The 14830-nt window shown below is 39.2% G+C and overlaps 1 protein-coding gene across 1 annotated transcript in view; it reads left to right on the plus strand.

Moving 5' to 3' along the window:
• The window catches only part of LOC139460589 (calmodulin-like protein 4), a 38435-nt gene extending 26188 nt beyond the window's left edge, over positions 1-12247 (plus strand). The window contains exon 5 of the mRNA XM_071242058.1: positions 11714-12247. Within this exon, the coding sequence (XP_071098159.1) occupies positions 11714-11811 (98 nt within the window). The 3' untranslated portion in view covers positions 11812-12247. The remainder of the gene's footprint in view (positions 1-11713) is intronic.
• Positions 12248-14830: the final 2583 nt, after the last annotated feature.

The raw sequence follows: 14830 nt of genomic DNA on the forward strand, positions 1-14830 counted from the left end.
ACAGCACTAAACGAAACTCATCCTCGGATATCTTACAATCGACCATTGCTGTCGAAATATGATCCTCAATGCTGTTCAACTTTGCTTCGGCGAGTATTCGAATACTATCGTGTTTTAATGCTTTCTTTTGCAACCTACAAGAAATGAATTTTATTGCTATTCCTGCTAGTCCTGAGACTCCGGCACCTATTTCCATGCCGAGCACGATAGGTGCGGCGATTATAGTTGATAGTAAACTGACACCGGCTACACCGAGTCCCATGCTAGCCGCTACAAGCGTGGTGTCAACTCCGTCCAGAGCATTCACGGCTCTGCGATACTTTTTATACAATCCAAGTCTCAACTCCCTATCTTTCTCTATTCGATGTTTTATGTCGCTTATTTGATGTAATCGAAATCCATCAACAGTTTCCATCTTTTCAATTGCTTCATCGAGCGCTGGATATAAACTCATAGTGTATATTACGAATATATAATAGTCTTTAATTGGTCTTGCTTAAATGTTTTGAGATTATACATCAACCTTATCAAATGTATATTATACGGCAAAGAATATCTTAGTAAGAGAAATGCTGTCACTTTTAATAATTTGAACCCCCTCGAGGGTTGCAACGGGTGATGCTCCGATATGAATAATACTGCAACGTTGACGCTCGTGTTTCTTGAGCCATTTAATCGATAGACCTGGTAATATTTCGAAGGCATCTTCCGGTGCATCTCCAAACAAGACTTCAATAATAAGAGTAGAAATATTAGGTATTGCACTCAAGTTATCTTAAATATCATCGAATTCTGTAACCAAATGTAAACTAACATTTTTTACTGCTGGACGACTATATAACATATGACCTGGGTTTTCTGGCAGGTGAGAGACTAACACACTTTTTCGTTTTGACGGGATATAGGCCGCGAGTACGATACCACTATTTATTATCTTAGTTAAATTATGTCCCTTACGCATCATAACATAAGGTGGGGTAATGACGATATTCAATAGCCACTCGATGTTTGCTTCGACCATAGTCCATTTATTCTCACCGTTGCGAATAATATTGTATGAAGTGTTTTTATGGAGTCTACTAACGTCAACATCGCTTAAATCTTCTAGATTACCCGTGAATGTAACTTCTTTCCGCTTTTATACATTATCGTGTAAATGTAAAGCGTATAACTTACCATTGGTACTGGGTTTACCGAATCCTTCTGTGTCTCCAAGATCGGAAAGCGCAATTGTATTACATTGTCTGAGCGTTCCAGGGCCTGATGCATCAACCATTATTTATAATATGGAGTGTTACACTTAAGTATCCTATATGTACAGGTTGGTGTTTTACATCTAATATAGAAATTTTGAGGTCTGAAATAATACCCCGCTTTAATTTTTTATATTGTAATGGTGAGAAAGATTCCGTTCTACCGCTATTATATTTTTCATCTTTGACTGTAATAGATCTGAGTAGAGTTGAAGGACTTTCTAGTTGAATATTATCCGTTGTGCTTATTTGATCAAGATGGATACACAACTCTTTATAGGGAACTAAATCGGGTAATATATCAACATGTGAAAATCCAAGTGTAAATGGTAAGTTACCATAAAAAAAAATTGTACCTTTTTCTCCAGAGTCGAATTTCACTGTCCCATTCGACTCATTTTGTGTGAGACTCATTCCATTAAGCTTAAAAAGTGAGCATACGCTGTAATACCCATCAGGTATAGTAATGACTTTTTTTTCATTTGATATAAGCATCGTATTATTACCTCTCGCAGCACTTATATTAGTCCACAGCGGGTAATACGTTACATCACAGATAGCTACTTCGAGTTGTCCATCCGAGTTATCGATAGTACGAAGCAGTTCAATAGACTGACCATTTGTTACTCCCGGGAGTGTAACATACATATTAAATATACAATGATACTATATCATAACTTAAATATGAAAAATCGAGATACATTACTAATCAATCGATTATAGTAACTGCCTCTGGTGCTGAATTTTTTGTTAAATTCCCCGATATCTTTGAAAAGTACAGAGTCACGGCAACTAGCGATAAAATGGTACACGATTGGTTTCACAATCCGATGCAATTTTGGCAGAATCAGTTAAACTTTGCCGTATGGTGTGCCACAACGGGATGTGGCGTATCTCTTTATGCTCCAGGATTTGAACTATATAAGTCTGTTATAACATTTCACGTGTACTATCAGATTAGACGTATACTTAAAGAAATTAGTGCTCCGTTACCGCAGGATCGAGCGTGGAATTCTACAAATAATAATTATGATAGGTCCGCGTATGAGCGTATTTGTCAGGAATTTAATGTTTCTACGATTAAAGATTGGCGTATTGAAGGAGCAAACCATGGTCTAGGTGTGCCGTACGCAGATGAAATAACAACCCTCAAAGAAGAAAGCGATTATGTATATAAAAAACTTAGGAAACTTCCAGTTGATATTCCTAAGTTGCGGCGTACCAGCAAACTTTATTCAAGAATATATGATCATTGGCATAAAACCAGTCATTGGTATAAAGGCTTGGAACTTTATAGTAACGATTGGAAAGGGGATATTATGAGTTTTAGGAGTGGGTCTATTTATATTGTCAACAAATTTGTACAACTGAACGATGACGCTTGGAATGAATTTCTTAATGATAAAACGAAAAATAATTTTACTAACCCAGGATTTGTAAGATTTAATGAATCGATAAGAACTTATGTATGGGCAATTCTCGGTGCACAATTGCAAACACGAACGACCATTATCGGTTCTGGGACGGCGTTCGATGCGCAAAAACAGTTTGTCTCAAACGTGAAGGATGCCATTAATTCACCAGTTGACATACCATTGTCTATAAAGCGTTTTCAAGATGCATTACAGTACGCTCAATCCAAAGTGGACTACGTTTATGCACCCGGACTATACATGTCTCCGAGTAATATAGAACTTAAGATCGGTCAAGTGATAGGCTATAATAATAAAATTGTTATCGCTACATATATTCAGATATTAACGTCGAATTAATAACGCAAACAATCACGGGCGAAAAGGGAATAGTCAAGCCACAAACACCAACTATCGCTCAACCATCTACTAACGCACAAGTGTCACCGCATATTGCAGCTAAAAATCAACAACATATCGATGAAAAAACAGCGCTTGTAGTTGGTGGAGTCGCGGCTGGTTTACTCATGATTTGGTTAAATAGTTCTTAATGAACTGATTTGGTTAAATAGTTCTTAGCGAATACGTACAACAGCCCTGCAATTGCTACGATCAACCCCCACAAGTTTTGACTAAGCCAAGTGGTGGTCTTAGCTAATAAATTCAATAGCCAGGAAACAACACACCCTATTATACCGGGAAGTGCGTCCGCGGCTTTCTCAGCGAGCTTTCCCAGTGCTGAACCTAATGCTTTTAAATGTTTTTTTATCCACTCTTTTATACCACCCGACGTAGGGGGTGTGGGCGGTGTACCACCACCTGTACTGCCACCGGTTAACGCGAGAGTCAAAGTAGATATAATAAATCCCAACGCGGTTAAAATACTGGCAATTGTTATTCCCTGTTCTCTGAACAATGTTTTAATTTTACCGGCCAGTGTAGTGTCATCGTTGAGGACTTGAGCGATAGTTTCTGGAATTTGACTGATTTGCGAACGAAGTGCCTTTCTATTACTGGAAGCAGCTCGATGCGGGCCGATCTTTCGTCTTCTAAGTTATGCAGTCTTTCTGCAACGCGACGACTACTGAATTCATCACCCGCCTGTTCAAGTTTTGTTTTCTCGTAAGCTATATGCTTGTCGATTTCGGATATCTTGGCCGTATTATTGATGAGTTCTCCCCGCATTGTTTGCATTGCCTTGTCAAGACCTCGTAATTCCCTAATACTAAACTCCGAGACCGTGGAATAATCGTAGTAGGTATCTAAGATTTCTCCGAGTCCGTTCGAGGCCACCATTGAGGAAGCCTCCAAATTATCTGTATTATCGAGTTCATCATGCATGGTTTGAAGAACCTTAGTAGTCTTCGCGGAAAGCCGCGAGTAGTCTACAAAACCTAATTTATCACGAACAAACACGGTGCCAAGTTTACCGGCTATAGTAGACAAGGCTAGGGGCTTACGAGTACGAGAATTCATAAGATCAATATCCGGAGAGTCACGCAGTCGCAATATTCCTTTACTATCTATCGTAAAAAAACTTTAAATAGTCACGACCTATTGGGTTAACATCATTTTTATCTTCTTTTAAGGCATCGTAATAATCATTGACGTTTGATTGTAAAAGTTCATCGTTAAGACTACTAAACCTGGTTTCATCAGTATCTTCGATTGGATTCTGGTTATCAAAGTCATCAAAGGTACATAGAACAAAGTCATTAATATCAAAATCAGTCATTTTTATATTAAACATAGGGTACATGTTTTCAATATAACAATGTCTTCGCAATACGGACGCAAGTTAAACCCACAACGTAGACTTCGAGATCCATTAGGGGTCAAGGCAATTCGTCAGTCTGTACTATAACTAATAACCCTAGTACCATCGATCAGAATCAAATGCTTCTGGTTCGCTTTCCTAATCTCGGCGCACACGATGTGTTAGTTCCCGGAACTGTCCGACTAGCATTTACGATTATTTTTACTTCTACCAACGTTAACAGGGAGCCCGTTCAGAACATAGGTCGTGCTATCGTTAAGAAAATCGCCATTAAAATTAATGATAATGAGGTTTTGAGTATCGACGATAGCGATGTATACTATTGTTACATGGATCTCTGGAGAACGGATAAAGAGCGGGAAAACTTACAATACCAAGGTATTTGTAATAAGAACACATTGAGACTGTGCGTAGATGCTTCTAGTGGTGATGGTACTGTCGTAAAAGATCAGGCTGTTGCCGACGCATTGGGTAACCGATTCTATATTCCGCTAGACTTTGAATTACTAGATTCCCACATGCCCTTTTATCAAGCATCCCTAGGCGATAGGTTAGAATACGAACTCACTTTTAATGACTACGGTAGAGTAATCAGAGCTGCTGAAGATGCTAGCTATTCCATTGACAATATCTCGCTGGAGTACGATATGATAATGGATCCCGAATTAGCCAGACAAATTCGTAACCAGTATACCGGAAGTTTAGCCATTTTGTACGATCGCGTGCTGCGACACCGAAAGATCACGAGAGACAAAAAAGATACGACGTGGAATATCAATCTAAACGTCCCCACGAGGTCATTAAAGGGTATTTTAATGTTGTTCGAGGACCCCTCCGATGCGTTTAAAAAAAATACCGAGAAGTTCTACAATCCCAAGATTACAAAAGTAGAATTGAATATCGAGGGCGTTCCTAATCAATTATATAGTCAAGGAATGCTAGCGTATCACCAGTGGGATGAGATTAAAAAACTTCCTTTTATAAAGCGCTCCCCGGAAGTTAACGCGGTCGTGAAAGATCTGTCTCTCGGGAGTGTATCGATGGGTGAATACCTCACCACGAAGTACGCGCTATGGCTATACATGCGAACAACGGACGATGACCAACTACACGGCAGTGGGAGGAGAATAGAAAATGCTAGCGAGGGTGCCACCATACAGATAACGAAGCTCCAGGAATCGGCTGGTAAATTAAACATTTATTTGTACGTGATTATGGATGCGCAACTTAATATACAAAATGGGAGATTCGTGCAAGCAATCTATTAATAATCTTTTACCTAAAGATCCTCACTGTGCTGTCATTTGCGGGCAAACGGGCTGCGGAAAAACAGCTTTTATTCTAGATATTTTACAAAGTCATTATCCGGACGTTTTCGATCATATTATTATTCCGTGCCCGACTATAAGCGTTAATAAAACATACTTATCGAGAGATTGGGTAATGAATGACGACGGGGTACACAGAGTCGATCCGGGCGATCGTTTACAAGACTGTCTCCGAGTATGTCACGAAAAATACAAAGGAGAATCAACCCTTTTCGTAATAGACGACTGCAGCGCGAGTAAATAACTCACAAAAAAGAAAGATATGCTTTCGTATTTAGCATTCTCCGGTCGGCATACTCAACATAGCGTTTGGGTACTTACTCAAAAATATAACTCTGTCCTGAAAGATCTCAGAGAGCAGACCAAATGGGTAGCACTGTTTCATTGCAAAGGTCGAGATTCATTCGAGGAATGTTTACACGAAAATGATGTCATTTATACCAAGCTCGAACGAGATAAAGTCAGAAAACTGTTATCGGCAACGAAGCACTGTAAACTCGTATTAAAAACCCATCAACCAGCTGCTTATGCAATTGCTTAGCAAAATGTAGCAAAATGTAGCAAAAATATAGCAAAATGTAGCAAAATTGAACATTAGTGGTTAATATGACATAAAATGTGGTTCGAAATCATCATTCTTTTGCAACAGTTCATTATTACGGGTTTTATTGGATATGTCATATTATATTATGTTAGACTTAAATATCTCCTTAGGTATTACATTATGGAATGCGACGAACTCATCGAACAAATGCTCAAAGAATCTGATACAGATCAAAATGTAGATAAATCTTTAGATAAACATAGAGAAAGACTCGCGGCTTTGGTAGCCGGTGGAAAATGTTCCCAATATTTGGGGGAAAATTATACCATCGAAAAAATTGATAACATGACCGACGAAGAGATTAAAAAACTGTACGCGAGTTACGAGTCTAGACTGGGAGCTACCATGACTAAAACGATAGGGTCGGCTATATTACAACTATACACAGTCGTAGCTAGTACGTTTCTCCCTATCCCGACAGAACATCGCATGTATTCATGCGAATCTCTAGAGAAAGACCCATTCATCGAACACGCTATAAGCTCAGTGAGCTGTGAGTTTTATCATAGATACGGAATGTTCTTGGCTCCACTCACCACAGCTTTAATAACGGCTAGGTATTGTCAATTTAAACATACGTGCCCACTTAATAATATAAATGGAGAATCAACAGATTGCGGAAACACAATCACAACAGATGACACCCCAGATTGTGAACGAGGAAATAACTGCACAACCACAACAGATTGCGGAACAACGAGTGAATGAGGATGTGAATGCAACACATGTGAACGAGGAACAACTAGTGAATGCACCACAAACACAAAAACAAGCCAGAGTTACTAAGAACCCCCAAAAAATAGCGGCAGGAAGAAAGGGAGGACTGGCGCGCAAAGCAAAATTAATAAATAATTCAAATATTAATCCGATTAAAACATGGACACTAGTAGGAGTTGTTGGTATAGCGGCTGTATGGTTCTTTTATAAGACCGGAGAAGAGAAAACGTCACCCCCAATACAACAACAAGTTCAATTAGAGGTTAGCCCCCATATAATGCTATAAGAAGCATGACTACTCCAGTTACAGACGGTAAAATGTTGGTAAACGCAACGTATCATTCAGCGGTCGTCACCGGCTTGGCCATTGGATATGCTCGTATGGCTAAAATGATTACTAAAGCCACACCTCCCAAGCTAGATTTTAATAGTTATGATATACCAATGATGGTTCTGGATATTGGATTGGCTATGGCAACGAAGGATATGCTCATCAAACAAGGACTTATCCCGGAAGACATAATGAAGAAATTAAACATTTGAATATTTTATATTATTGAACATTTGAATATTTTTTTTGGCAACAATTGCGATGATGGTCGGTGGAGCTGTTGTTAATGCTCTAGCTTTTTCGGGGAGTAATTATTTATTTTCTAGTATGAGGGAATCAAACACTAAAGAAGTTGAAGAGGAGCGTAAACGACATAACGAAGCAATCGAACAACTCCAAGCAGCCCAGTCACAATATACGCGGCAGACAATGAAGAAATTAGACTTTATTCATGAAAAACTGCTTAAGGAAGGACATTCAATTCAAACGTTTAAGGATGTAATCTGCCATGCACGAATACTACCTCGTTTATGGGAAAAAACTAGACCCAATACCGAGACCAACAATGAGTCAGTTTTATACACCGTCAGAGGCTCAGAAAGACCGCGAGGTCACATTTGTGATTATTGGGTTGACTGTATTGATTTTCAGCTCTACAATAGCTACGCAGTGACAGCTGTGGCTAGTTAGGAGAGTCAGAGTGACAGCAAATCTATAAATCAATATCACAATAGTGTAGCTGTGATTTGCATTTAGACAAATGATATGATAGATGTATAACCATGAATAATTGCAAATTTACACTCATGAGGAAGACGACTCTATGTAACCGACGCTGTGTTGATATTTACTGTGGCATTCACAATTATTACATCAAGCGCGGAAACATAAACTATACGTGTTCTGAATGTGGGATAGGGGTCAAAGGTCGTTATTGTTTATGTAAGAAATACGGTGCTGATAGGGTCAGGAACCAGATTATTTATGCTAGGAAGAGAGATTACATCAACGAGAGGAACAGGTTGGGGAGAATACGTATTTAGATATATGAAAACAACCAATTAGACATTTGTCTCATTTTGCATATACCATTTAACCACAATGGTTTTTGTCAGAGAGTTGAAGGCTATGGCAGAGCAACGTGGTCTACATGGATATTCTCGAATGAGAAAAGCTGAATTGATTACCTTACTAGGTTTGGAATACAACAAACCCCAGACTGTTAGAGAACTCAAAGCTCGAGTGAGAAACAGTGGGTTGAGAGGTTATTCTCGAATGAGAAAAGCTGAATTGATCGCTTTACTAGATAATAATAATGATGTTCAACCTAATGATGTTGATGATATTCAACATAATAATAATAATAATCAACAACAACAACAAGAATTAATATTTGTACCCACATCCGCCGGCGTTGGTAAATATCTAAGAGGTTGGAAGATGGATATTAATTCCAACATGGATGTTAACGATATTAAGCCCATCATATGGAGTAAAATTAACGAGGAGTTAGATGATTTACATAGTATAAAATACCAGCTGACGATTAAAATGTCATTGAGTAAAAGTAACACAGATGATAGCACCGAATATACCGAACCATATTTCCGTAGCAATCAAGAAGTTATAACTGAATCCGATACTATAAACCCATCATTAGATACATCAATTCAGAGGATACAGGAAACTTTAGAACGTTTGACTAATAGAGGGTCGGGTTGGGGTGTAGATAAAATCGATAGTTTATATCTAGATATAGCAAATTATATGCCTTTCAAAGGTGGATGTTCTATAGATTTACCCCTGTATTATAAGAAGAAAAAAGCCATAATTAACGTAAAAAATAAATCAGATGACTGTTTAAGAATGATGATAGATCTGCATTGTTCCCCGTAGATTCTAAAATTGCAAATAGACCTTCTAGCTATCCCCAAAACGATGGACTCAACTTCGATGGTATAGACGAACCTACACCAATATTGCAAATTGATAAGGTGGAAAAGCAAAATAATTTAGCTATAAATGTTTTCGGACATTCTAAAGGAATTGTTGTACACAGGATAAGCTCCACTCCGGAACATATCCCTAGAATCAATTCATTTTTGATTGAAAAAGATGGTAAATATCATTATACGTGGATAAAGAGTTTAAACAGGCTATTATGTGATCAAACAAAACATAAGGAAAAGAAATATTTCTGCGAAAGATGCCTACATGGGTAGAAAAACTCGTACCAAATTTGATGGATGACAAAATATATAGTTCACTACAGAAATCTCCAGTTGTATCTATCGTTAGGTATGAAACTAAAGAAAATACACTGAGTTCTAAAGTTTGATCAAAGCCCTTGGATGGAGCCCTATATAAGGTTGAACACAGATTTAAGAAAGATAGCTACCAGCGATTTCGAAAAGAATCTGTATAAGCTCATGAATAACTCAGTATTTGGTAAAACTATGGAGAATCTAAGGAAGCATGTTGATGTTAAATTAGTCAGATCTAATGAGGAAGCCAGCCCAGCTTTTAACAGAAGCAAGATATTCGATAACGACTTAGCCGCGTTGCATATGCAGAAGAGTAATATAAAATTCAACAGACCGGTGTACGTCGGTATGAGTATTCTCGACTTGTCAAAACACTTAATGTATGACTTTTATTACAACGAACTTAAGAAGCAATATGGCGATAGATGAGGTGTTATATACCGACACGGATTCTTTGTTGATGGAAATACAAACCGAGGATGTGTATAAAGATATGGCAGAAAAAATAGATATGTACGACACGAGCGATTACCCTAAAGATAATCCACTGCACAGCGTAGTAAATAAAAAGGTGTTAGGTAAGATGAAGGATGAATGTGCTGGGACCCCTATAGCGGAGTATGTAGGATTAAGACCTAAGATGTATTCTATAAAGAAGTCCGATAATGGGGAGATAAGAAAAGCTAAGGGTGTTAAGAAGTATGTTGTAAAAAAGCATATCAAACACGAACAGTATAAAGAATCATTATTCAACGGTAGAACGTTCAAACACGAGATAAACTCTTTAAGAAGTTACGATCATAGGATATATGGATTAAGAATGAACAAGACATCATTATCCCCCTTAGATACAAAGAGATGGATTGATAATGATGGTGTAACTACCTATGCTTATGGTTATGGTGGTAATACCGTACCGTCGGGAACTATGAACAACTCTTCTCGTACAAATGCCCTACCCGGTCCATCTTGAAGATAATAAAGAATAGGCTCTCCTTCTTTCGTAACCAATCGACTCATGTTATACGTCTTAAGGGACCATATGGGATCGGTTGCGCGACGTAGGCCTCCCTCGAGTTCACCGGGCTGGTATAAATATCTTACCTTCACTCTATCCGGAAGTTTTTGTTCTTTGCCTCTCCTCGGTGCTGAAGATTCAGAAGTCACGGATTTCATTTTAATAGCATCGGATGCCTTCTTCCCTATTAATCTCGTTACTTCATTATTCAGCGCTGATACAACAGTTGATAATCGTGTCACCCATTCGGTTGATCTCAATCGTTCGGATTTTATTTCGATCCCATACTGATAGCCAAACAAAGGTTCCGCTAATGTCCTGTTAAATCTTTCGACGATAGCTTGACTGCAGTGGGCCTCTCTTTCACCACAGACGATTTTGACATCGTGCTTTGTTAACAATTTAGTTATCGATCCCATAAACTCGCGACCGGGATCTACTTGAAATAGCTTAGGCCACTTTAGCGGTCCGCGTTTATATATGTGACTCAGTGCATTAGCTACTTCTGTTGAATCTTTCGAGGTTCATGGCTCTGCCTCTTTGTATCGACTAGCCACATCCACTACTGTTAAAGCGTATTTATACATTTTGCGTTTTACCTTATCGTGGGGAAGAAACATGAGGTCAGCCTGATGAACTTCATTCGTTGTAAAAATATCAAACTTCTTCCTCGGTATATAATATATTTGCCACATCGCTTGTTTCTTTAACCAATCCTTGGCCACATCTTTAGATACCTTAGCCGCGGTGGCTAATTTTTTTATTGCTCCTACACCTTTCCATAGTAAATTTTATTCATTATTAATTAATATTAATATTTCGTTTAATACAACTCATGACTATCGTTAAATCGCATCATCATTTTGGCATAAAAAATGCCATCTGTAGTAGCAGTATAGGTAATAAATCCGGCACCAGTGGAGTTGCGGCAGAACCCCCATTACCTATACTACTCATTGCAATCTGGAGATGGATGTAGAGATTAATGGTTTTTTGTGTGTATTTGCAGTGGACAGCCTCTTCCAGGAGAATGGCTTGAACCCACGCGGCGAGGTGCAGTACCAGCAGTTTGTAGACGCTATGATAACACCATCACCGGACTACTAGACTTCTTCACAGCAGCTGTGGCAGTCATGGCCACTTTATTAGCAGATTGTCTGTTTTTTGAAATCACAAGAAAGACCGCTGAAGGGGACTAACATGAACAATGATCATTCAGAGATGATTCATTGCAGCTTATCCTGGCTTACATTCCACAGTGTGGCATCACTTGATCAATTCATAGATAAAGGTTGTGAACATTTATCATTGTATTTCAAACACAACATTGAAGTTTCTTATGTCTAGTTCTACATAAGTCCCCTGTATATTGATCATGGTAATAGTTAGGGTGCAGGTCCACAGCTAGGGTGGAGGGTCGACGTCAAACTATTTGTAATTCATTAACATCGTTCCATTTAACAGCATAGCTAAATCTATGTAGTGTATGATAAGTGTCCTCATCTTATGTGATATATCTTCATTAAATCTATCAATCTATGCAATGCCAGAATAGATTTGATTGTTTTTGCTATAGCTAATCAGCTGCATCAGAGGTTGCACTAGTTACCAGGACTACAGCTAATCAACTGCATCAGAGGTTGTACTAGTTACCAGGACTACAGCTAATCAGCTGCATCAGAGGTTGTACTAGTTACCAGGACTACAGCTAATCAGCTGCATCAGAGGTTGTACTAGTTACCAGGACTACAGCTAATCAGCTGCATCAGAGGTTGTACTAGTTACTAGGACTACAGCTAATCAACTGCAACAGAGGTTGTACTAGTTACTAGGACTACAGCTAATCAACTGCAACAGAGGTTGTACTAGTTACCAGGACTACAGCTAAACAGCTGCATCAGAGGTTGTACTAGTTATCAGGACTACAGCTAATCAGCTGCATCAGAGGTTGTACTAGTTACCAGGACTACAGCTAATCAGCTGCATCAGAGGTTGTACTAGTTACCAGGACTACAGCTAATCAGCTGCATCAGAGGTTGTACTAGTTACCAGGACTACAGCTAATCAGCTGCATCAGAGGTTGTACTAGTTACCAGGACTACAGCTAATCAGCTGCATCAGAGGTTGTACTAGTTATCAGGACTATAGCTAATCAGCTGCATCAGAGGTTGTACTAGTTACCAGGACTATAGCTAATCAGCTGCATCAGAGGTTGTACTAGTTACCAGGACTACAGCTAATCAGCTGCATCAGAGGTTGTACTAGTTACCAGGACTACAGCTAATCAGCTGCATCAGAGGTTGTACTAGTTACCAGGACTACAGCTAATCAGCTGCATCAGAGGTTGCACTAGTTACCAGGACTATAGCTAATCAGCTGCATCAGAGGTTGTACTAGTTATCAGGACTATAGCTAATCAGCTGCATCAGAGGTTGTACTAGTTATCAGGACTATAGCTAATCAGCTGCATCAGAGGTTGCACTAGTTACCAGGACTACAGCTAATTAGCTGCATCTGCTACTTTTCAACAAGCTCGGAATATTCATCACCAAAACAGTTGGGCGATGTGTGATAGCACAGAATTTGATCTTCCTCTTTGTCAAGAGGAATGTACATCTCATTGCCTCCTCAGAAAGCACCAAGCCCAGCTGATACATTAGATGCAGATGTAGCACAAGGGAGGAGATGCAAAATACATCTGCTTTTTATGAATTGATGAGGTGATGCACAGACAGTAGCTATGGCACAACAGATTCATAATGTAGGATTACATCAATCAAAGGCATTGGATATTGGATATTGCTTGGCAGAGAGTTCTGGTAGTAAAGACAGAGGATGTTCAAAGAGTTCCAAGCCACAGTCAACAAAGACAACCAACTTGTGCCCTGTGCATTGTCCTGGTGGAATAACACATCTTTAGTTAGTTTTCTACAACATTTAGCCTTGATGCAAAATATTGCCCAGTAATAGTCTGACCTTTTCGAGAGGAAGTTCATTAGTAGGATTCCTTAATCCTAGAAAACCAAAGCCATCACCTTGCCACTTTTGTTTTATACATTATATGTTTCCGCTGCTTTCCCTGTCGCTAAGTCTCAGGCTGATAGCAGTTTTCTTCCCTAGCCAAGGTCATTAACTGCTTTTAAAAGTCCAGTTTCCACCCTTACCGAACTAGGCTGGAATGCCGGAGTTACATTTTGGATGGACTTTTGAGTCTGTGCATAATCCAATCAAAATCATGTGATAAACTAGACATCCAGTTTGTAAACAACAGGGATTTCAACGTGCCGATCTCAGTCAAATGCATGGATAGTGGTTAGCCTAAGAATAATCCATGGTTACAAATGACTCAAAACAACATCAGCTGGGTCTGCTTCAAATCGACATCAATTCTCTCTCTCTCAGGAGAGAGAGAGAGAGACGCTTTTACAAATGACTCAAAACAACATCAGCTGGGTCTGCTTCAAATTGACATCAATTCTCGAGAGAGAGAGAGAGAGAGAGAGAGAGACGCTTTTACAAATGACTCAAAACAACATCAGCTGGGTCTGCTTCAAATCGACATCAATTCGAGAGAGAGAGAGAGAGACGCTTTTACAAATGACTCAAAACAACATCAGCTGAGTCTGCTTCAAATCGACATAAATCCTCTTTCTCTCTCTCTCTCTCTCTCTCGAGAGAGAGAGAGAGAGAGAGAGAGACGCTTTTAGAGAGAGAGAGAGAGAGAGAGAGACGCTTCTAGAAATATTCCAGCAATATCACGGCGGGGGACACCAGAAATGATGATGTCAACCCAGTCCAGAGTGATATGTCTGTGTCACCACTGTTGGAGGGCACAACAAAGGTCATCTTCCTAGGGTAAAGTTCAGTTTCCACTCTTGTTAAACTAGGCTGGAATTTCTGAGTTATATTTCAGCTGGCCCAATGAGGTTATGCAGAGTCCAATCAAAATCGTACAACGGCATCAACATCTGGTTTGTAAACACAATGACGACAGATATTGGTCTATAGCAGGATTTGCAAAGCATGTGTATTGTCAACTAGTCATCGACAGATATTTTCGAAATCTTTTCATGTGTGCATCTCAACTTGCTCAAGTGATTTAATGCACTTCGTGAGGTAAGACTGT

This window comes from Haliotis cracherodii, unplaced genomic scaffold (assembly GCF_022045235.1).
Source record: "Haliotis cracherodii isolate W230 unplaced genomic scaffold, xgHalCrac1.p SCAF_14, whole genome shotgun sequence".
Classification (NCBI taxonomy): Eukaryota; Metazoa; Mollusca; class Gastropoda; order Lepetellida; family Haliotidae; genus Haliotis; species Haliotis cracherodii.